Source organism: Delphinus delphis, chromosome 18 (genome assembly GCF_949987515.2).
Source record: "Delphinus delphis chromosome 18, mDelDel1.2, whole genome shotgun sequence".
NCBI lineage: Eukaryota > Metazoa > Chordata > Mammalia > Artiodactyla > Delphinidae > Delphinus > Delphinus delphis.
Window position 1 is genome coordinate 63,820,695 of NC_082700.1, and position 19,349 is coordinate 63,840,043.

Below are 19,349 nucleotides of genomic sequence, written 5' to 3' on the forward strand. Positions count from 1 at the left end.
GCAGCCGCACCTCAGGCTCTCCTTCTTCAAAGCCTCTCCTCACCTGAGAAGTCAGCCCAGTGCACTCTCACCAACACGCAGGGTGGATACACCCACAGGCTCTGCGTTTCCTCAACTGTGGGAAAGGGGTGTCTCCATTCTCTTGTCTCCCTCAGAGGGGAGGGCAGCCTATGGATACTCCACAGCCTCAAAGCTAGTCTAAGGACAAGATACTGATTCAACAAAGAATTTGCAGGTATTCATCAGGTGTTAAAACCTGATTTCTCGTTGCACGAGCAAACAATATGAACAGCAAACCATCTCGGTAATCCAGGCTACCAGAGACTGCACCAGGGTACTAGTCTCGAGAATTGGCATGTATTTCTTAAGGGACAGTTAAAAAGAAATCCATAGAATAAAAGGCTTCTCATGCACTCTTTCAACAGAAAACTCTAGCAACTGAGGAAAGGAGAAATCTCTACGTAAAGGGGAAAGGGTTTAAAACCTATAAAGACATAATTTTGCTGAACTTTTAAGAAACTTCTCTATTAGGAAAATCTGAAAATGTATCTGTCCATCATTCCTAGTAAAACCCAACGGACACATCTGCAGGAATATTCTTGGCCTGGTATTTATGGATTTCCATGACTAATTTTTGCATACTCGTTCTTCTTTTTCCTCAAAATACATATTCTGCCTGACATTCCCACCACTCTCAGGGTATGTTGGCGACTGTAACCTACACGAACAAATATTCACCTCCCAAGAGCTATACTGCACAAGCTGTTCTACATAGTAGGCGAAAATCAGGCTTCTGCGGGACATAGAAGTCCTTTAAGACCATGACCTTAACCGTGCTCCTTAGCAGCATTTGAAACTCGGTTGCATCAAATAATGTTGGTGTAGGCTCGTAATGAAGCAAAATCACTGCAGACCCCAATCTCTTGGACAGTCGTGGGCTCACGGGCCTCAGATGAAAAGTCCCATTGCTGAAAGGTTTCCTCAGAGCCAAACAGATCCACTAGTCACAATTCCGAAACTGCTAATATTTTCATCAGAAAAGAGTAAGAGAGCTTTAATTCACCGAGACGTTACAACGTGGAGGCTGCAAGGAGGCCCAAGGCTGAATGGTTCTCGCCTGCAAATGCCATGAAATGTATCAAAATGTGCATGGAGAAGAGAGTCCGAGACAACGTTTTACTTCTCTCCGATCAAAACACCTTATTCCTTATCCTTGGATTTCTCAGGTCAATTCACTTTTCACCTAGGTCTCATTTGTTTCTGTTTTTGTCCAGATGCAGTCTTTATCAGCCAATTATTTTTGCCTAACCTGTGCCCTCAACAAAGGAAACAAAAAGTTTCAAAAATCCAAGAACTTAATGCTGCTCTGAAGTGCAGTGTGAAGAGGGAGAACACAGGCTATCACACGAACAGAAAGCCCCACACGCAATCTTTCACTAAATTACATATTATACTGGGCGAGGGTGGGGGTGGGGGTGGGGGTCACGCGCCCGGGGATTAATGACACTTTTGATAAATAAACCTTAATATGTTTCAGCCAATATTTGAAAAGAACCTGAGAAGTGAGGCACGTGGGGGGAGGACGGACAACTGGGGACCAGGACCACGACGCTGGGTTACTTTAGCCCGACAAAGGAGAAGCTGGTCCAGTCATCATCCAGGGAGCCGGCCAAGCCCGCAACGGTTCAGAAACCCTATTTCTGCATTTCTATCAGAACTTAAATGACACTAGAAACAGGTTTTCCCAGGAACCAAGAAAACAGTGATACTTCCAGGTTATACACCTAAGTTTACAACAAAAAACAAAACGATGGCTAAAATTAGGATGAGATCCTATCCTTATACTAATTGGGAGAAGGTGAATAAGCAAAAGTTGAACGAGCAGAAAGAAAACTGTCTCACTGTAAAATATTGGGCCTTATAGACTAAATAATAAGATATTCTAGGCACTATTTTCCTGCAACTTTACAAATATATTTTTTTACTTCTATATCAGACAAACAAGTAAGAAAGCAAAACACTAACGTCACTACAAAAAAAATCAGACAGTAAAACAGACAACTGAAGAATCTCTTCTCTTTCCAGTCACCATAAATTTGGGGAGTAGGGGCATGGGGTAGGGGAGTGAAAAACGAACTAGGTACCAAAGCCTGAATAAAAGAAAGAGAAAAGGTGGTTTTAAGTGGGATTTCACCTGGATTGATTCATCTATGGCTCCAGGCTGCCATCATTATCAACTCTAAGCTCCTGGTTAGTAACAGGGTTTATCTAAATGAAACCAATGCGAGAACTTACCCAATCTTCTATAGCACCGCCATATCTTTAGATCTACCGAAGAGCTGGGTGGGGTTCCTATAATACAGGGAGTGGTTTTGCTGTGGTTCCCCCAATAGGAACCTTCTCGCTCCATTCTGTCCACTCCGAGTCCTCTAACCATAATATTCTCCCATTTAAAGTCAACATGAACCCTATTAAACATTAAACTACATTTCCAAGATAGCCTACTAAGGGTAGTTTTCTCTTTATGCAAATTATTAAAGACATCATGGGATGCTTAACGGCACTTCTAATATGACAGGATCTGAGAACTAACTCTCTCTGACTCCTCCCCACTTAAGTTAGGGAAAAAAACGCTCACACGCGTGCTTTGCTGTTTTCACTCCCAAGAGTGACTTAAATGCCAAAGAAGAGCTCACTATGAAACCAAGATCCCACATATTTTCTTATAATATCAAATAATATAAATTTCAGATCTAACATTTTCCTAACTAATGATCAGTTATAAAATTACAAAAATTTTATTCTGAAAGTCAAGACAGAAATGGAATAGGATTTAGAATAGATACATGCACTCCTGTTTTTACTGCAGCGTTATTCACAATAACCAAGATACAGAAACAACCAAAGAGTCTATCAACAGATGAATGGACAAAGAAGATGTTATGTGTATAGATAAATACATAGATACATACACACACAGTGAAATACTATTCAGCCATGGGAGAAAAGAAAATTCTTTTTTCTTTTTGCAAAAACACGGATGGACTTTGAGGAAATTGTGCGAAGTGAGATAAGTCAGACAGGGAAAGACAAATACTGTATGATATCTCTTATATATGAAATCTAAAAAAAAAAAAAAAAAAATCAAACTCATAAAACCAGACAGTAAAATGAGATGTTTAAAGGTCTATATTTGCAATTAATAGATAAAGCAGCCCTGGAGACCTAAAACACAGTACAGTGATGACAGACAACAAAACTGTACTATAGATATTAAATTTGCTAAGAGACTAGATATTAATCATTCCCAACATGAGAATAAATTATAATTATATGATGCCATAGGTGTTAGTCAGCTAACACAATATCAATCATACTGCAATATAAATAGACCAAATCAATATGTTGTACACTTTAAACTTATACAATGTTGCACCACAAATATACCTTTTTTAAAAGTCATGACAAGGCACTAGTAAAAGTCTCTTAAAAAATAGGGCCACGAGAACAGCCAAAAATGATCATCTAGTTTTCAGAAACAGTCATCTTCCTTGTAGATGGAAGATCCATCTCCGACCCCCATTCGGGAACTAATTCATTTTCAAATGCTAAATCCTTCTGAGAACTGATAAAAGCAAGAAGCTCACATAAAAGCTGGATAAACAAAATGAGGAAGATGAAGATCAAAGAATTCATACACACACACTCAGATACACATATCCATTCATTGCATACACACTGAAATACCTGTTTCGTGCAGACTGTCCAGGTCATGGAAATTTCTGAAACAATTTCTGATTCATACAATGTCCACATTCATTTCATAGGAAATACTTTGCTAAACATAACTTCACCTCTACCTGAAGAGCTGCCATTATTGTATAACGATATATAATATGTAGGAATGGGTGCCGGATCTTTAGAAAATGGCCATGGAGATTTCAGAATACAGTATCTGGTTACCTTACGCAAAATTCCCAGCACACTGGCATATGTAGACGCTTCTTAAATGTTGAGTTATATAATCTGTATGATGATTAATGATTTGGGGCAAACTGGGTCATTATTTTCAATTCTAGGCATCATATCTCTATGGTTCACAAATAAAAACCAATGGGGACAGTAAGTAGAGGATTCGGCAAGAAGGTAAAGAAGACCATGCATCTGACAGAGGCAGAAGAGACTGCAAAAAAATTTCTTGTGCTTCGATGGTATTAAAGATGAAATGAAGCAATGGAAGAGACGGTATTTTAACAAGTTTAAATTGTCAAATACATTTCCAACGTTGCTCTGAAATGACAAGACATAGGGCAGTAGTCCAAATTTATCATACTTCAGGCTGATGTTCAATGATAGGGGACTACATTATAACTGCCAACAGACGAAACCTGTCGTGCAGCAGATCTCTGAAACATTATACCGTGTGCGGAAACTACTATCACAAAAATCCTCTAAGTCCTTACAACCTATTTTTGGTTTTCTTCTTCATCAAATTATTTCTAAGCCAGTTCTGCAGGATGATAAAATCATTGAATTTCAGAGCTTAAGGCCTCTCAAACATAACTGAGTTCTTGAATGCCAAGACCTGGGACGAGGTAGGGGCTCCCTGCCTAACTAATACAGCCACCTGGCAGGCAGGTGTTAACCAAGTTAAGTGCTCTCTCTGTCTTCACTTAGGTCTCTCCACCCAAAATGATGTATTCTTCAGGGACCTCAATGCCATTTTACCCAGCCAGTAAGTTATGGCATTTACATGGTTCGTTTATCAATGCTAATTGAGAAATATTTATAGGAAAACTGTATTTGTTCTGTTGCATTTGGTATGCCTTTAACTGCATTAAAAATGTAATCTACGGTTTATAACAACTAACAGGGAATCTCATTTTCATCCCAAGCTGCTTTAACCATTATTTTGCACGAGAAGAAGTTTTGAAGTATCAGAATGTCCATCTGACAGAAATGCAGGAAAACTGCCTGGAATTGACCTGAGTGAACAAACCACGAAATTTCTCTAAAAACATCCCATGAATAAAATGTGAAGGCTGGACAGTCTAAAACTGCCTTAGGTCAACTTTAACTTTCACTTGTGAAATTTGCCATTTTTCATGCTTTTTGGAAAAGGTGAATACATTTTGACCAGTTACAGCGTTTTCTTTAAAAAATAGTAAGTCCCTGCTGCTCCTAAGAAGTACAGCCGTTCCCTGGAATAATTACAATGTTCCATTTAAATAGAAGTTATATTATAAAATTTCAAACTGTCTTTACTTAATTACACAATAGACTTCTGTAATAAACTTCAGCCGTATCATTTTCAAACAAACAAAACAGACCAGATGTTTGGTACTTACATGCAAAACTGAGCTCCCGCTGTGAAACCAGATTAAAATGAACTCGGGAAACGAAGCTAAGCCCCGATGAAAACAAAAACAAAACAAGCAAACAAACAAAAAACATGCCGTTGATTTTGCTTTGTAGGTTGTTAGTCTTGATCATTTACATATTTTTCCTTGCATCTGGGAAAATACACACATCCTTTCCCACCATTTTATCAAAATTAACATATTCCTCTGGATTTTGTAGGGGTAAAAAAAGACAAAAAGGAAAATCGCTAAAATTTCGTGATGTCACTTAGTCAAAATTCAATCAATGTCAGTTATTTCTTGGGCATTGCTTTACGTGCTTTACATAAAGTAATTCTCACACACATAAAACAACATTGGTGCTATTATTATACAATCATCCCCATTGTAAAGATAAAGTTGAGGCAGATAGTTTAAATGACTGGACAAAGGTCTATCTGTCACTGGCCAAGCTGGATTCACAGTCAGGCAGGTTGATTCCAAAGTCTGTTCTCTTTACCACTGGGCACCGTGGATACCAAATTACAGTAGTCAAAACCACTATTTGTAAAATAAAGGAAAACCATTCAATTTGGTGTTGGTAAAGTCAAAGATCACTTTATTGTCTGGTTAATATTCAAACCTAAAATTTTACATCTCTTTAATAGAATCTAATAATACGAATCTTGTTCCGGTGTGACAATCTAACTCAAAAGAAGTCTCTCTCATTCACAAACACACACACACCACCACCACCACCACCACCACCACCACCAGCCCACATCAATGCTGCTTAAGATAACTGTGCTTCAATCAAGAGGGTCTTGATCGTGCCAGTGAAGTGACTGGCACAGCTCTTCCAAAGCTCTGTTCTAGCAGATCTAAGACATCGCGATATCTCCACCTACATCCCAACTCCATTTCCATTAATAGCTTTAAAATGTCTACTGATGACAAAGTTCTCTTATCTGATATCAAATAAAAAATGGACATAAGAATTAGGGGGAGAGAAAAGATGAGGTATATTTTTAAAAATACTCAATGTTTATCCAAAACCTATAAGGTACTCATTGTGTTACCTAAAATTTCAAACCTTAATCTTACGTTAAAAAGTTGGCAACTTGGTTATAACAACAACTAAGAGATGAAACACCTGAAGGCCAGGTCAATTAAGCATGAAACTCTTATAGTGTCTACTTTGTGAAAGGAGATGTGAGTGGTTAAAAAATTTGATATCAAGGGGAATTAAACCTCCTTCATTCAAGTTTTAAAATTCCCTAATGTATGACTGAAATATACTCACCTGGTCTAAAGACTGGACAATTTGTTTACAAACACAGCAGCTTATCTGATTGAAGGCTAAACCACTGACTGTCTGGATTACACAGGTGTTGCCTTTTATTAGTATGGCTATGTCAACAACTATTTATTTAATCTTGAAGTCAAGGAAGAACAATTTTCTAGCAACACTGATTACTCATCATCTTGAAATACGTGTTTATTTTCCTCCTATTTACAGGATTATGTCAAGACTAACATTTAAAACTTGGCACCAATAAAAAATATTTCTGTCTACAGTATCACCCATCGGTGGAACTCATTAAGCCATATTTGACAACCTTTTCATTTCTATGCTAAGAGGAAAATATAGTTAAGATTTATATTACCATGAGATATAATTTTAAGATATTATTGCCACTTTATTTTCCAAAAAGGAAAAATAATAAATTTATAGTTCCAAAGGAAATAAATTTTATGAGCCCAGGCCAGCCTGACACCAACAGAAAAGATAAAAAAAATTCTAAAAATAATGACTACATGTAAGAAAGCAACCATTTCTTCTTATTCTATGTTTAAATATGTGAAGGTAATGAAAAAAAATTAATCCATGATCTTGACTACATCTCAAAGCACTGCTACTGACCTAGATAAACAGAATTATTTATGTAAGAAAATATGTTTAAGGACAAATCCACATGCACTGTGGTATCTGTTCAAATATCTTTGTGTAGAACAGAAAGAGGTGGAAGCTTTGTTTTTCTTACCACACCCTCAAAAGTCTCTACATTTTCATTATATGCCTCAAGCAGCGTAAAGAATAAGATCAGTCACTGAGTCAAAAGAACACTTCCAGGGCTTCCCTGGTGGCGCAGTGGTTGGGAGTCCACCTGCCGATGCAGGGGACACGGGTTCGTGCCCCGGTCCGGGAAGATCCCACATGCCGCGGAGTGGCTGCGCCCATGAGCCATGGCCACTGAGCCTGCGCGTCCGGAGCCTGTGCTCCACAACGGGAGAGGCCACAACAGTGAAGGCCCGTGTATTGCAAAAAAAAAAAAAAAAAAAATCACTTCTAGAAACATCCACTTGAAGTTCAGAGAGAAATCATTAACTAATTATTGACTTAAACATCCCAAAATCAGGAACTTGGGCTGAAAATCAACCAGGGCAGATACTCTGGTTTCTCCTGACGTGTTAACAACACGCTGCTTGGTGGCACTGCCTTCTCCCAGCAGCAGACCCAGAGGCAGGATTCCCCATCATGAGGAGCATGACTGTATTTGGAATAATGTCTGGATAAAGATTCTTAAACACATAACAAGTCTAAAATAGACTTTCCAGGTGTTCAAGAGGTTGAAACATTTCCCCGTGTGATACAATCTATTAAAATGCAGATGCAAAAAAGAAATGAAAGGAAAATATTTACAGAACAGAGAACTTGATTTCATGACATCTTTCCATTTAACCACAGTATTTTAATAAACTTCCACTCAAAGTGCACTTTAAAGCTTGTCAGATGGACTTTCTATCTATATGAGGGGGAAATTTTTAACAGAATAATCGTGGTTACCAAGAATGAAAAGAACACTCAACAGACCATAGTTGATTTCATGATACCATTACTTATGGAGAAAATGCCATTGCTTATGTTCTACCTACTGTCAAAGCATTTGTAACACACTTCTAAAAAGCCCAAAGAGGACTTCCCTGGCAGTCCAGTGGTTAAGACTCCATGCTCCCCATGCAGGGGGCATGGGTTCGATCCCTGATCGGGGAACTATGATCCCACATGCTACAACTAAGAGCCCACAGGCCTCTGAATCTGTACCTTTTCTATATGGAATTGTAGAACATTAACACTAGATTAAAAATAATAATAATATATAATCCACTGTCGGCAATTTTTTTAATTTGCAAATGCCTTGAAGACAGGACTTTTGCTCCAATGCTTGGGACCACAACTGACAACCAGTAAATGACCAATAAATGGTCATTTTGATGAGCAAAAAAGCCCCAGTTAAAAGTGAAGTGACAGTTCTTCCAAAGCTCTGTTCTAGCAGAGCAGGAACGCTGCAGCATCTCCACCTACATCTGAGCTCCCTGTCTAATAACAGTTTACTAATGTCTACTGACATTTTAAAATGGTTGAATCCCCCCTCTTTACTTCTTAAGGGACTGTAGTTTATAAGGTAAAACTACCAGGTATCAAATATTTAACCCTCTTAAGTGCCAAGACTCGTCTTCAATGCACAACTAAACCACAGGGGAACATATTAGGTGTTCGACAGTTTCATTTCCGTGACTGACTGGCATCAGGAGAACTTGGAACCTTGCATAGTCTGGTTCTATGAGCCGCAGCTTCCAAAGAACCAATATGGGTGGTTTTTTTCTTCATGCCATCAAACGCCAAAAACAAAGTCCACCATAAATAATCTATTACAAATTCTACTTTTGGAAAATAAACTATAAGGAAGAATTCAATTAATATAAACACCAAGTGTTCTTTCAAGACTGCAAACTTCCATTGTTCTTCGAGATCATGGCATGGAGAGATTCAAATACACTCCGAACACCCTTTCCTCTATCCAGTCAACAAATACTTACAAAGCAGCTACAGTTGCCCAATCCTGATTTGGAGGCTTTCACAGTAACACCACAGATATACTCTAGGAGGGCAGAGAGCACAAGGCTAACAGAGGAGACAGGCAGTCGATACATAATTACCTAAATTATAATTTACTTGTACTTGTGAAAAGTACTATAGAGATTAAAAACATAACTTTATGGGGACTTCCCTGGTGGTCCAGGGGCTAAGACTCCAGGCTCCCAATGCAGGGGGCCCAGGTTCGATCCCTGGTCAGGGAACTAGACCCGACATGCCACAACTAAGAGGCCTAAGAGCTCACACGCCTCAACGAAGATCCCGCACACGGCAAAGAAGATCCCACATGCCACAACTAAGACCAGCGCAGCCAAATAAATAAATATTTTTAAAATTAATTAATTAATTAACTAAAACATAACTTTATGTGAAATAAAACATTGCTGGCTCAATGTTATCAATATTTGGATTTTTTTCCATTCTCTTCATGGCAAAATAAGAATAATGTTTAAAATAAAGGGGAGGCAGGGAAGAAATGGTAACAGAAGATGAAGGCTCCAGCTAGAAAATGAAAATCAAACTTCGCCCCATGGTGTCATAGGAGAGCTTTGAAATCAAATCTTTGAGGGGAAAGACTTGGCCGTAAAGCAAAACCATATGGAATTTTCAGTCCAGGAAATTGATATACTTAATGTTTATTGTTGTTGAATCCGACCTCGAAGAACTATTCCAGTTTCTCTTGAAATAGCTGTACAAAAGCAATGAACTGTGTCATAAAACTACTTTGATGTATTTTCTGACTGTCACAAACAGCTACAAGGTTGAAGTAATAGTGTGTGTGTGTGTGTGTGTGTGTGTGTGTGTGTGTGTCTGTGTGTGTGTGTCTGGGGAGGCAGGTGTTGTTAAATAACAGTATTTGAATTACACTTACACTTGGGCCTTCCCATCCATGGGTTCCACATCCTTGGATTCAACCAACCATGGATCAAAAATATTTGAAAAAAATCCCAGAAAGCTCCAAAAAGCAAAACTTGAATTTGCTTATATAAGTAAAAGTATAAGTCATCTAGCAGGGATTTAAAGTATATGGGAGGATGCGCAGAGGTTGTATTAGGGACATTGAGCTTACTCAGACTTTGGTATCTACAGGGGTCCTGTAACAAACCACCCGAGGATACCAAGGGATAACTGTACTATAATTCATACATCCCATAAAATAATGCCAAATTACTGAGCACACTAAGACCAGAAACTGGAATACAGCAGTGAAGTCCTGGGTACCAAAGACCGCCTGGCTCCAATTAAGCTGAAGGTTGAGACAACACATACTAAAATGAAGTGGAGAACTTCTATATCCTATGATATTGGAAAAGTTTTAAATGCAATCAAGTAAAATGTCATCCTTAACAATTTCCGGGGACAGTACCATTAGCACATCGAACAAGGTACAAGCTTCTCAAATCGTATCTTTTTAACATTTTATTGGAGAACGACAGTGCTTTCTCTGTTACTAAATTGTCCGTATTTCCATGTATGATTATTCACAGAGAAAAAAAATGGATAAAGAGTAATCAGAACATTCTAATAGATTTAAAATGTACACCAAAATGTTGCAATATTTACCAGGTGTAGACAAGTGCTATAATAATCACCTTTATAGAGATTACTGACAAAATAACAATGGTAATCAAATATATGTAACTATTTAAACTCGTAACAAAGGCTTCTATGATACTATTAGCAGTAAACGCGCAACACCCATAAAATGTGACTTAATATCACCCTGATAAGACTTTAAGTACATATAACCATTGTTATGTGAAAAACATTATTTTTAATATGTCACAACCCAACAGGATTTAATTACCACACCTACTTCAAACTATTAGCTGTTTAATTGAAACCTGAAAAAGTAATATTTATGTGGCCATTGAGAATCATCATGATTGATGAAATCTTTTGTGTTATTCCCATTCTAGTCACTTGCATTTGTTATTTTTAACAAGGAAAAATGAAAGGGGAAATGTGTGTTTTAGTTTTGCAACAAAGCTTTTCAGATGATGACTAACTTCTTCCTTCGAACACAAAAAGCCTCTTTAACTAATGTACATATAAATATGTTCTCTACAATGTGCACTAAGCAAAGAAAGGGAAGAAAAACAAAGGCGGGGGGGGGGGGGGGGGAGTGAGGCTGTAGGACTTAAGCCAGAATTAAAAGCAACCTAGGCAAGATGAGTACATGAAAGCTGTCAGGATAGTTGTTATTCTTATTCTCAATTACTTACAGCTCATCTGCTCTCAAGGAAGAAAAATCATAGTTTCTTTTAACCATATCCACAACAGATCTCACTTGAAAGGAAACATAGCAAGTGATTTGGCATGAATGGGCGTATTACCAGTTTTCCAGCATCACTACTGAATATTTATGTCGGTGACGAATGATGACACTGGTGAAGTATTTTAACACGAAGCCTTGCCTTGTAAATTGTCTGAATGATGCTGTGTCAAAACAACACCTACCATAAATCAGAGGTTTCAGGACCAGTATTTCTTGTTCTAACATGCTACCTGCTCAGCAGAATCACTTGTGTGGACAGGCATAGATTACTGTGTGCTAAGCAGAGCCATCTTACCTCCTAACTTATAGAGCTATAATTTAACAGGCCTATTATCAAGGTAATTTTGACAGTTCTGAAATATTATACTTGTTAAAAATATGCATTTAGCACTAACCTCAGTGGTCATTTGAACTGAATAAACAGACAGGTATCCCTGCAATTATTATTCTTCCCTACGGAGGACTCTTTTTTCTAGCAAGGCAGTGGTCTGTTGACAACCGATTTTATAAATACTAGAGCAAGAGGGTTATTCTGATACTACAAAAAGCTCACCACGTTGCTTTCAAATCACTTTTCACTTCTTCACAAGTTCATTAGCAACTTGTAGTGGAGGCTAAGGACTCCCTTTCCAGGTTAAAGAAACGGCAATAGTTCAAACCTCCACTACCCTCCTCCTTGCTCCAACCCTCAATTCCTACATGATGCACATCCTAATTCAGGGTATTTTACATGCGTGAAATCTGCAGAGTCTCATTTCCCACTCAGTCAAGTTGGAAATATTAATCCTTAGGGCAATTCTAGAGTTCTGATTACAGAAGATAAGAGAATATGTCTTCTCTTAGACTGTAGTGCTACCAGAAGAATAAAAAGAACAAAAGAAATTAGTACTTTTTGTCTTTTGGTAATGCGTTAGCTCTAACTTAACTTGATCTGTAAAGAAAAACTAAAGATATACATTTGTACCTTTCTTTTTACACTGAATGCATAAATAAGTGAACTAACACGTGTGCGCACACTGCAGAAAAATAAGTCGCGTGAAATGAACATACTGGCCACAATCCAATTAACTTCGCGTTTCCGTAAGAGAAGAAATACGACATCTAGCAACGCCGGTGGCACAGTTTCTTAGAGTCAAATTAACAAACTGACAGAAAATAAACAATTATTTATCCGGAATCCATTGCACTCCAAGCACTCAGCCAAGTGTCTTGTCACAAGGATTAGGCATGAAAAAGCACGACAACCCTCTTCTCATCTTTTCTCCAAAACAAAGGGTGAAATTCTAGACACTTGATAAGAATAAAATATTTCTGCTGACTCTGATGGCATGGATGAAAATGGAAGAAACTGTGTGGTCGTATTTCTTACAAAACTCATGTTTGACTCAGGTCCTACAACTGACCATATTTTACCCTTCAGGAATTAAAATATATCCAGTCAAGACGTCAGCAGCGGGGCTTCCCGGGTGGTGCAGTGGTTAAGAATCCACCTGCCAATGCAGGCGACGCGGGTTTGATCCCTGGCCCGGGAAGATCCCATCCCACCTGCCGCGGAGCAGCTAAGCCCGTGCACCACAACTACTGGGCCTGCGCTCTAGAGCCTGCGTGCCACAACTACTGAAGCCGGCTCACTTGAAGCCCATGTTCCGCAACAGGAGAAGGCACCGCAATGAGAAGCCTGCGCACCACGACTAAGAATAGCCCCTGCTCGCCGCAACTAAAGAAAGCCGGCGCGCAGCAACCAAAGCAGCCAAGAAAAAAAAAAGTCAACAGCAGTCTATTCCGGTTACTAGGGTACAACACATAAGCTAAGAAATCCCTGGCAGTCCAGTGGTTAAGACTCCGTGCTTCCATGGCTAGGAGGGCAGGTTCGATCCCTGGGAGGGGAACTAAGATCCTGCATGCCGCCCTGCGCAGCCAAAAAAAAAAAACAACCAAACTTGTTATTAAAAAAAAAAAAAAAAAAGAGAGATCTAAATACCTTGTTTGAAATGCTAGATATTTCAGGACAACAAGAGTTTACTGTTTCACACATAATAAACCACAACAGTGTTTTAAAAATTCTGTATCAGTACTACAAAATACAAAGATTCAAGACATAAAAATGGAATTTCCAAGAAATCTTTAATACAAAAAGAGCAGATCTTGCAATAAGGTGCCCCTTACATTATATCCCTGAAATAATGTAGATCATGCTGCCCTCTTGTGCCAGATGTAAATAAAACAACTTCTGCCTGTTCAACGGAAACACAATTTGGATTCAAAATAGTAATGATCTCTAAATTTCTAACTGATTTACTGTTGACCTGAGATTTGCGTTACCTGTGTATGAAGATCTGATACAAGTGAAATGCAGCTTTGGCGATAAAAGACAAAGATTGGCTAGGAAGAGGTGGATGCAGCAAACAGCACAGGGACACAGCCCACATCTGCAAAGGCACTGTACTATTCAAATCCAGCTGCAGTCAAATCGTGTAAGAAACGTCGGGGCCCCTGGAAACATGTGGCACTTTAATAAACACACACAGTACCATTACTAAAATACATCGAAGGAAGAAAGCACAGCAGAGATGGTGAGCTAATGGGAAGGTAAGAAGAAAAGAGAAAAAAGAAACACTGCTTTTGCCATTCTACGGAACAGATTATGAAAGACCAGTAGGCAATAAGGTATCAAATTACATAAACAAACTAAGTAAACTTCATGCGCCCAATACAAGGATTCAAAATGGACAGTAACATAGCCACTGGAGCTTAGAGGGATGGAACCCTCTTTAAAATCGGCTTCCTGGAATGTTCAACTGCAGGCAGAGAAACTATGCTATACAGAAGAACCGCACACTTGCCAGGCTGACTCTGCCCTCCTTCTTAAAATACAAGTGAACTTGGGACTTTGGTAGGACAACCCGTGTTTCAGGAACTTCCCCTGGAGGCCTGGTTCTTAGCATAAGTGCAGAGTACCCGAGCGTCTAACAAAGTTCATGAGGATCTGAGATGAAGCACGAGAAGGGAGACGGGACATCTGGAGCATTCCCACCAATGGATGAATGTATAAAAGGCATAGTGACAATCCAGTTCAGGGTCAGTGAGAATCTACTGGCACAAGTGGGCAGAAGGGAACTCTGGCGAACTGCTTGCAAATCCCAGCCAGACTGGGCATGGGGCAGATCCGATGGGCCTCTGCCTGGAGTTTCCAGCTTCCATCGGTCACCATGCCAACTCTACACACTGGCCAAAGTCCTTCCTCTCCCTCCCTTTTCTAACTCTGGGAGGCTGTCAGGATCCTGAACTCACAGGAAACTTACTCACCCCTGGGGTCTCCCGGAGAGTGTGCTCTGACAATGGAAGGATATGCTTCCTGATCTCTCCACGCTACCTGGAGAACATACTCTGGAACTCAGGGGCCACAACTTTATGCTGGGAACTTGGACGCATCAAATGCAGATATTTAATGCAACTTAAAAGTCAAGCATGTCCATCTCTCTACTGTAGAGGGGAATTTTAAAGAGTATTATATAATTACTAGGTTATACACAATCAATAATGTCAACTAAGAGGCATACTTCTTACCCATGTAAGAGTTTGTACTTTTTCCAACTGTAAAAAGTACAAAATTTTTATCCAAACAGAAAATTAAATTCGATCACTTAAAATTTTTAATTAAAAAAAGTTTTCATCTACCACTAAAAGAGTAAATAAATAATTCTTGGCCCCTAAACCTTTTGGGCAAACTAGGCCTATGTTCGTAGTACTTATTTGGGCTTGTATTTTCTTGAAGGAATCAAGTCCTGCTAATACATACAGGAGGGGGAGGCAAGGTAAACACGAGCGTGCCGGCTGCTCTAAGATGAGCGACCTCAAAGATTTAAACGTGGTCCCAGATCCTTGAATGACAAATAAACCAGCGTCTGAAGAAGCCTACAGGTCTTGAACATGAAGAGCCTGGTTAACTGTGGTCACCAGCACTCAGAGGCTGTGATAACAGACATCCAGTCCCACTTACTGCTCCCAACTTTATGGCTGTAGTTTTCACATTAACTGACAAATTGAAGCAACTTCACAGCCATAATAGCACATCATCCTCCAATCACTTTTGCATGATGATGACATAAAAAGACGAGATCTGTGTGGGCCTCTGCCGTTTACCGTCCTGTGCTCTGCACAGTGCCTGGACTAAACAACACGTGCTGAATAAATCTGCACAACGTGCCGCCCTGCACAGTCTTCCTGAATCCCCACGACAGTCTTGGGAAACAGGAGGGGCAGCAGTTGTTCCCATTTCACAGGAGAGGATGTTCCCAGATACCATGTATTCATAGTCACTAAGGTTCATTAGGCACTGACCGTATGCTAAGCACTGTGAATGTATTAACCTAATTAATTCTAACAGTATCAATATATTAATGAGTGTGTGAAGAGCACCCCCATTTTACAGATAAAACTGAGACACAGAGAAATTAAATAACCAACACGTAAATATTAATATCACGTTAACGGACTATCACTATTAGTAACTAGCACCAGAACTGAACCCAGGCAGCTGGCTCCAGAGTCCATACGTTTACAACAAGGCAGACAACATCCTGCCTTGAGATTCGCCTGCTCAGCAGTATGTATCTGCTTTGGCCTTGGTCACATGGCTAGCTGATGGCCAAGCCAAGGCTACTCCTGTCCTCCCTCCCGCCCACATCCCTGCCTTGAAAGGTACTGTCAATCACTGCCTGCAAAAACAAAGCCACCCTGGGCCTCACCACAAGTCGAACCAAGTGAACAGAGAGGGCATGTATGCTGATGAACTAACTCTTCATAGGAGCCCAGGTCAGGAGCAAGACGGGTCAAAGGCCTGAGTGTGGAGGAAGCAACCACTGAAAAACCTCCAGGGACACTCATATCCAGAAACTTACTACTGAAGACCCACCTGCTGTGTACCACAAGGCCTCTTACATGCCACCAAAAGCCCAATGTAAATTACACAGTTAATTTTATTGAAAAGGATGTTTACATTTCACTAATCTTGGGTTTTAATTAATTTTTCATTACCATTCTAGGTAAACGTCATAGTCACGGCACATGCCAGAGCTCTGTGATTCCACAAGCAGATGGGAAATGAAAGAAAGAAACACACAGCCTGTCGTGTAGAGATTCATTATAAGAAGGTTCTAGCAGACAACCTACCTTAACAGAATATAACACAGCCAATATTTTAGCAACTAGCCAAAAATATTTAAATATATTTGCATCAAATGTAGGGTGTTTCATTTGCCACACAACAAATCGGCTCCTAAATCATTCTGCAAAGTGAGCATACACTTATCTTTCCACACACACATAAACTGGAATAAAAGCTTATATGCCTCTATATTCAGATATCCTCTCATAGGCAAAAAACAGCAGCAAAGCTTTTTGTAGAAAATGGATCAACATGCAGTGATTTTCTTCCAAGCATCTCAAATATCAAACGTAATCAGGCATTAAGTACGATAACAAGACATATTTACTGAGAAACTTGGTGTCTGACTTACCTGTTGGGTTTCTATCAAAGAACAATACTGGAGCTCTCAAAATGGACTCGAACATTTGGTTGTGCAAAGTTTGTGAGGAACTAACAAGGACGTAGAAAACCAACAGAGATCTGGCGATGCCAAAAAGGACGGCAGATACAGTTAACCCTGAAATAGAGAAACCACTCAGCACAAGATCTCTGCCTTTTCTTCAAGGATGCTAAACCATGCCACGCAGCTTATAAAGATATTACGTAAATACTTTATTCCATTAAGCATCTGGATTCTAAAAGAGTTTAATGCATTCACAAGGTACATTTAAAAAGAAGAATATAAAAATCATGGTATTCCTCTCATTAAACAGAAACCTCATGGGGAAAAACATCAAGTGTAAAATAACATTTCATTCAAGGATTTCCTAATTCAATTATACATTCTACTAAAAGCTCAGAAGAAAGATAATTTTTAAAAGTAGTTGATGGTCCCTTCTTCGCATTTGAAATCTTACTAATTACAACATGTCTCGATCTAATATTGTGATATGCTTTGGTAACAGCATGTGAATTAACAGGTAACAGGAGAAATGATTGACTACCATTTCCTTGTAGACAAAGCCCAAGTAGCTTTAAAGAATCTGACAATACCACATTAATTTTCAAGCAGAAAATCTATTTCTAACTAACTGAATTGTAAGAAAAATACAAATTATAAATAATCATTTAAATTCCGTTTTGTTAGTGATATGAGTACTTACTATGCACCTAAAAATTAAAATACCCTCCCCTAAGATCTTTTGAACTCACAATGCTAAATAGAATAACTTCTGTAATAAATATTCCACCAAGTACTTTTTTCCCTTTAGATGACACAACACTTATTTAAACCCTGAAAACCGCTCAAATTCCTGGATTCCATCAATAGGCACTTTCCTTAGCCCACCATCCTATATGAATGTATAACAAAATCCCTTCCTTCTTCCTTTAAGCCCTCATAGTCCACCAACTGAGAAGGTAAACAGCTAATGGGCTTAGATTTCTTAACAAGAGATCAACGAAATACACACAAAATTTCAGCGAGTATGTTCTTACAAAGATAACTCACTCTATCTTTGCAGAAGGCTTGTGTGAGTATTTCCTGCGGGAATATTTAAAATTTTAGATGAGGATTTCCTTTTAAAAGCTACATATATTCTAGGCACTCTTGTGAAAACAGACAGCCACGTTAATATTAGCCTGGCAAGCCAGAAGTTAAATTAATCGCACAGTTGCGGACACGATAACATTGTGATCTCAAGGTAAGAAAGACTCGGAATCCTAATTCCCAGACACTGGATTTCTCCCTGCTTAGCTTCTCTCTTAAGTAATTAGTGAAGCCCAAGAGATGAGCAATGTGGCGAAGGGGAGTTTTGCATACCTACGAGGGAATAATGCTTTTATGTGGGGGCCCTTGCTGCCAGAGGATTTCATCCAAGGTCCATAAAAGCCAAGGTTTATTCAGAAAGAATTGGAACAATCCGAACCACAGGGTGGGGATCCGTTTCTAATCCTCTTGCCCATCCATATAATGATATAAGATTTAGCTAAAGCAACCTATTAGAGTAGACAATAGCCACATATTTCCAGTGGCTGGTTTTCTGAATGTGCAATCCTGGTTTAACTTCCAAAATCCAGTACAGAGCAAATTAAGAGTTTTCATTCAACCTCTCTCTTCTAGTAGATTTTAAAAATAATTATTCTAATTAATTCACAGAATAAATGCGACTCAGACTCTTAATCTGTTAAGACATTACTGAATTACTCCTGGAAGCCCTAGTTGCTCACACAGGCTCATAGTAAGCACCTCAGACTCTCGTATAATAGACCAGATGATTCAATTTTACCTGAGTAAATTCCTAAGTACCAGTATAAATCGAGTTTTTCAGTTACATTTCCTTGTCCATTAACAGTGACATTCAGGGCACTCTGTTCATTCGCCCTATGGAACAGGGAAGAAAAAACATTATGCAATAGATGGAATTAGGTAAATACAAAAAAAAATGAACCTCGATTTAGGGGTCATGTTTTATGCTGGAAAATGTTTCCCAGCTCACAAGGCCCTGTGTCTGTCTACCTTATAAAAATTCAATTTGAATCATGACTTACAGTTCTCAAAACTGTCTGTAAGGAACCCGCTAAGGGTCAGACATCAGGAGAGACCATGGGAGGGTCACACCCACCAGCAGGAACTTTAACTTTTCTTCAGGGAAACTATGTGCGGATCAGAAGAGGAGGCTAAACAAGCCCCATCCCCCCGCC

General features: G+C 39.2%; 1 protein-coding gene across 5 annotated transcripts in view; it reads right to left on the bottom strand.

Annotated features, from left to right (window-relative positions):
• Positions 1-19,349, bottom strand: part of LOC132413649 (ATP binding cassette subfamily C member 4 (PEL blood group)) — a 215,017-nt gene that overhangs the window by 88,937 nt on the left and 106,731 nt on the right. For all 5 annotated transcript variants that reach the window (XM_059995730.2, XM_059995732.1, XM_059995733.1 and 2 more), the window contains exons 18-19: positions 18,935-19,029; positions 17,077-17,223 (exon numbers count right to left, since the gene is read on the bottom strand). In XM_059995730.2, coding sequence (XP_059851713.1) covers positions 17,077-17,223; positions 18,935-19,029 — 242 coding nt within the window. The remainder of the gene's footprint in view (positions 1-17,076; positions 17,224-18,934; positions 19,030-19,349) is intronic.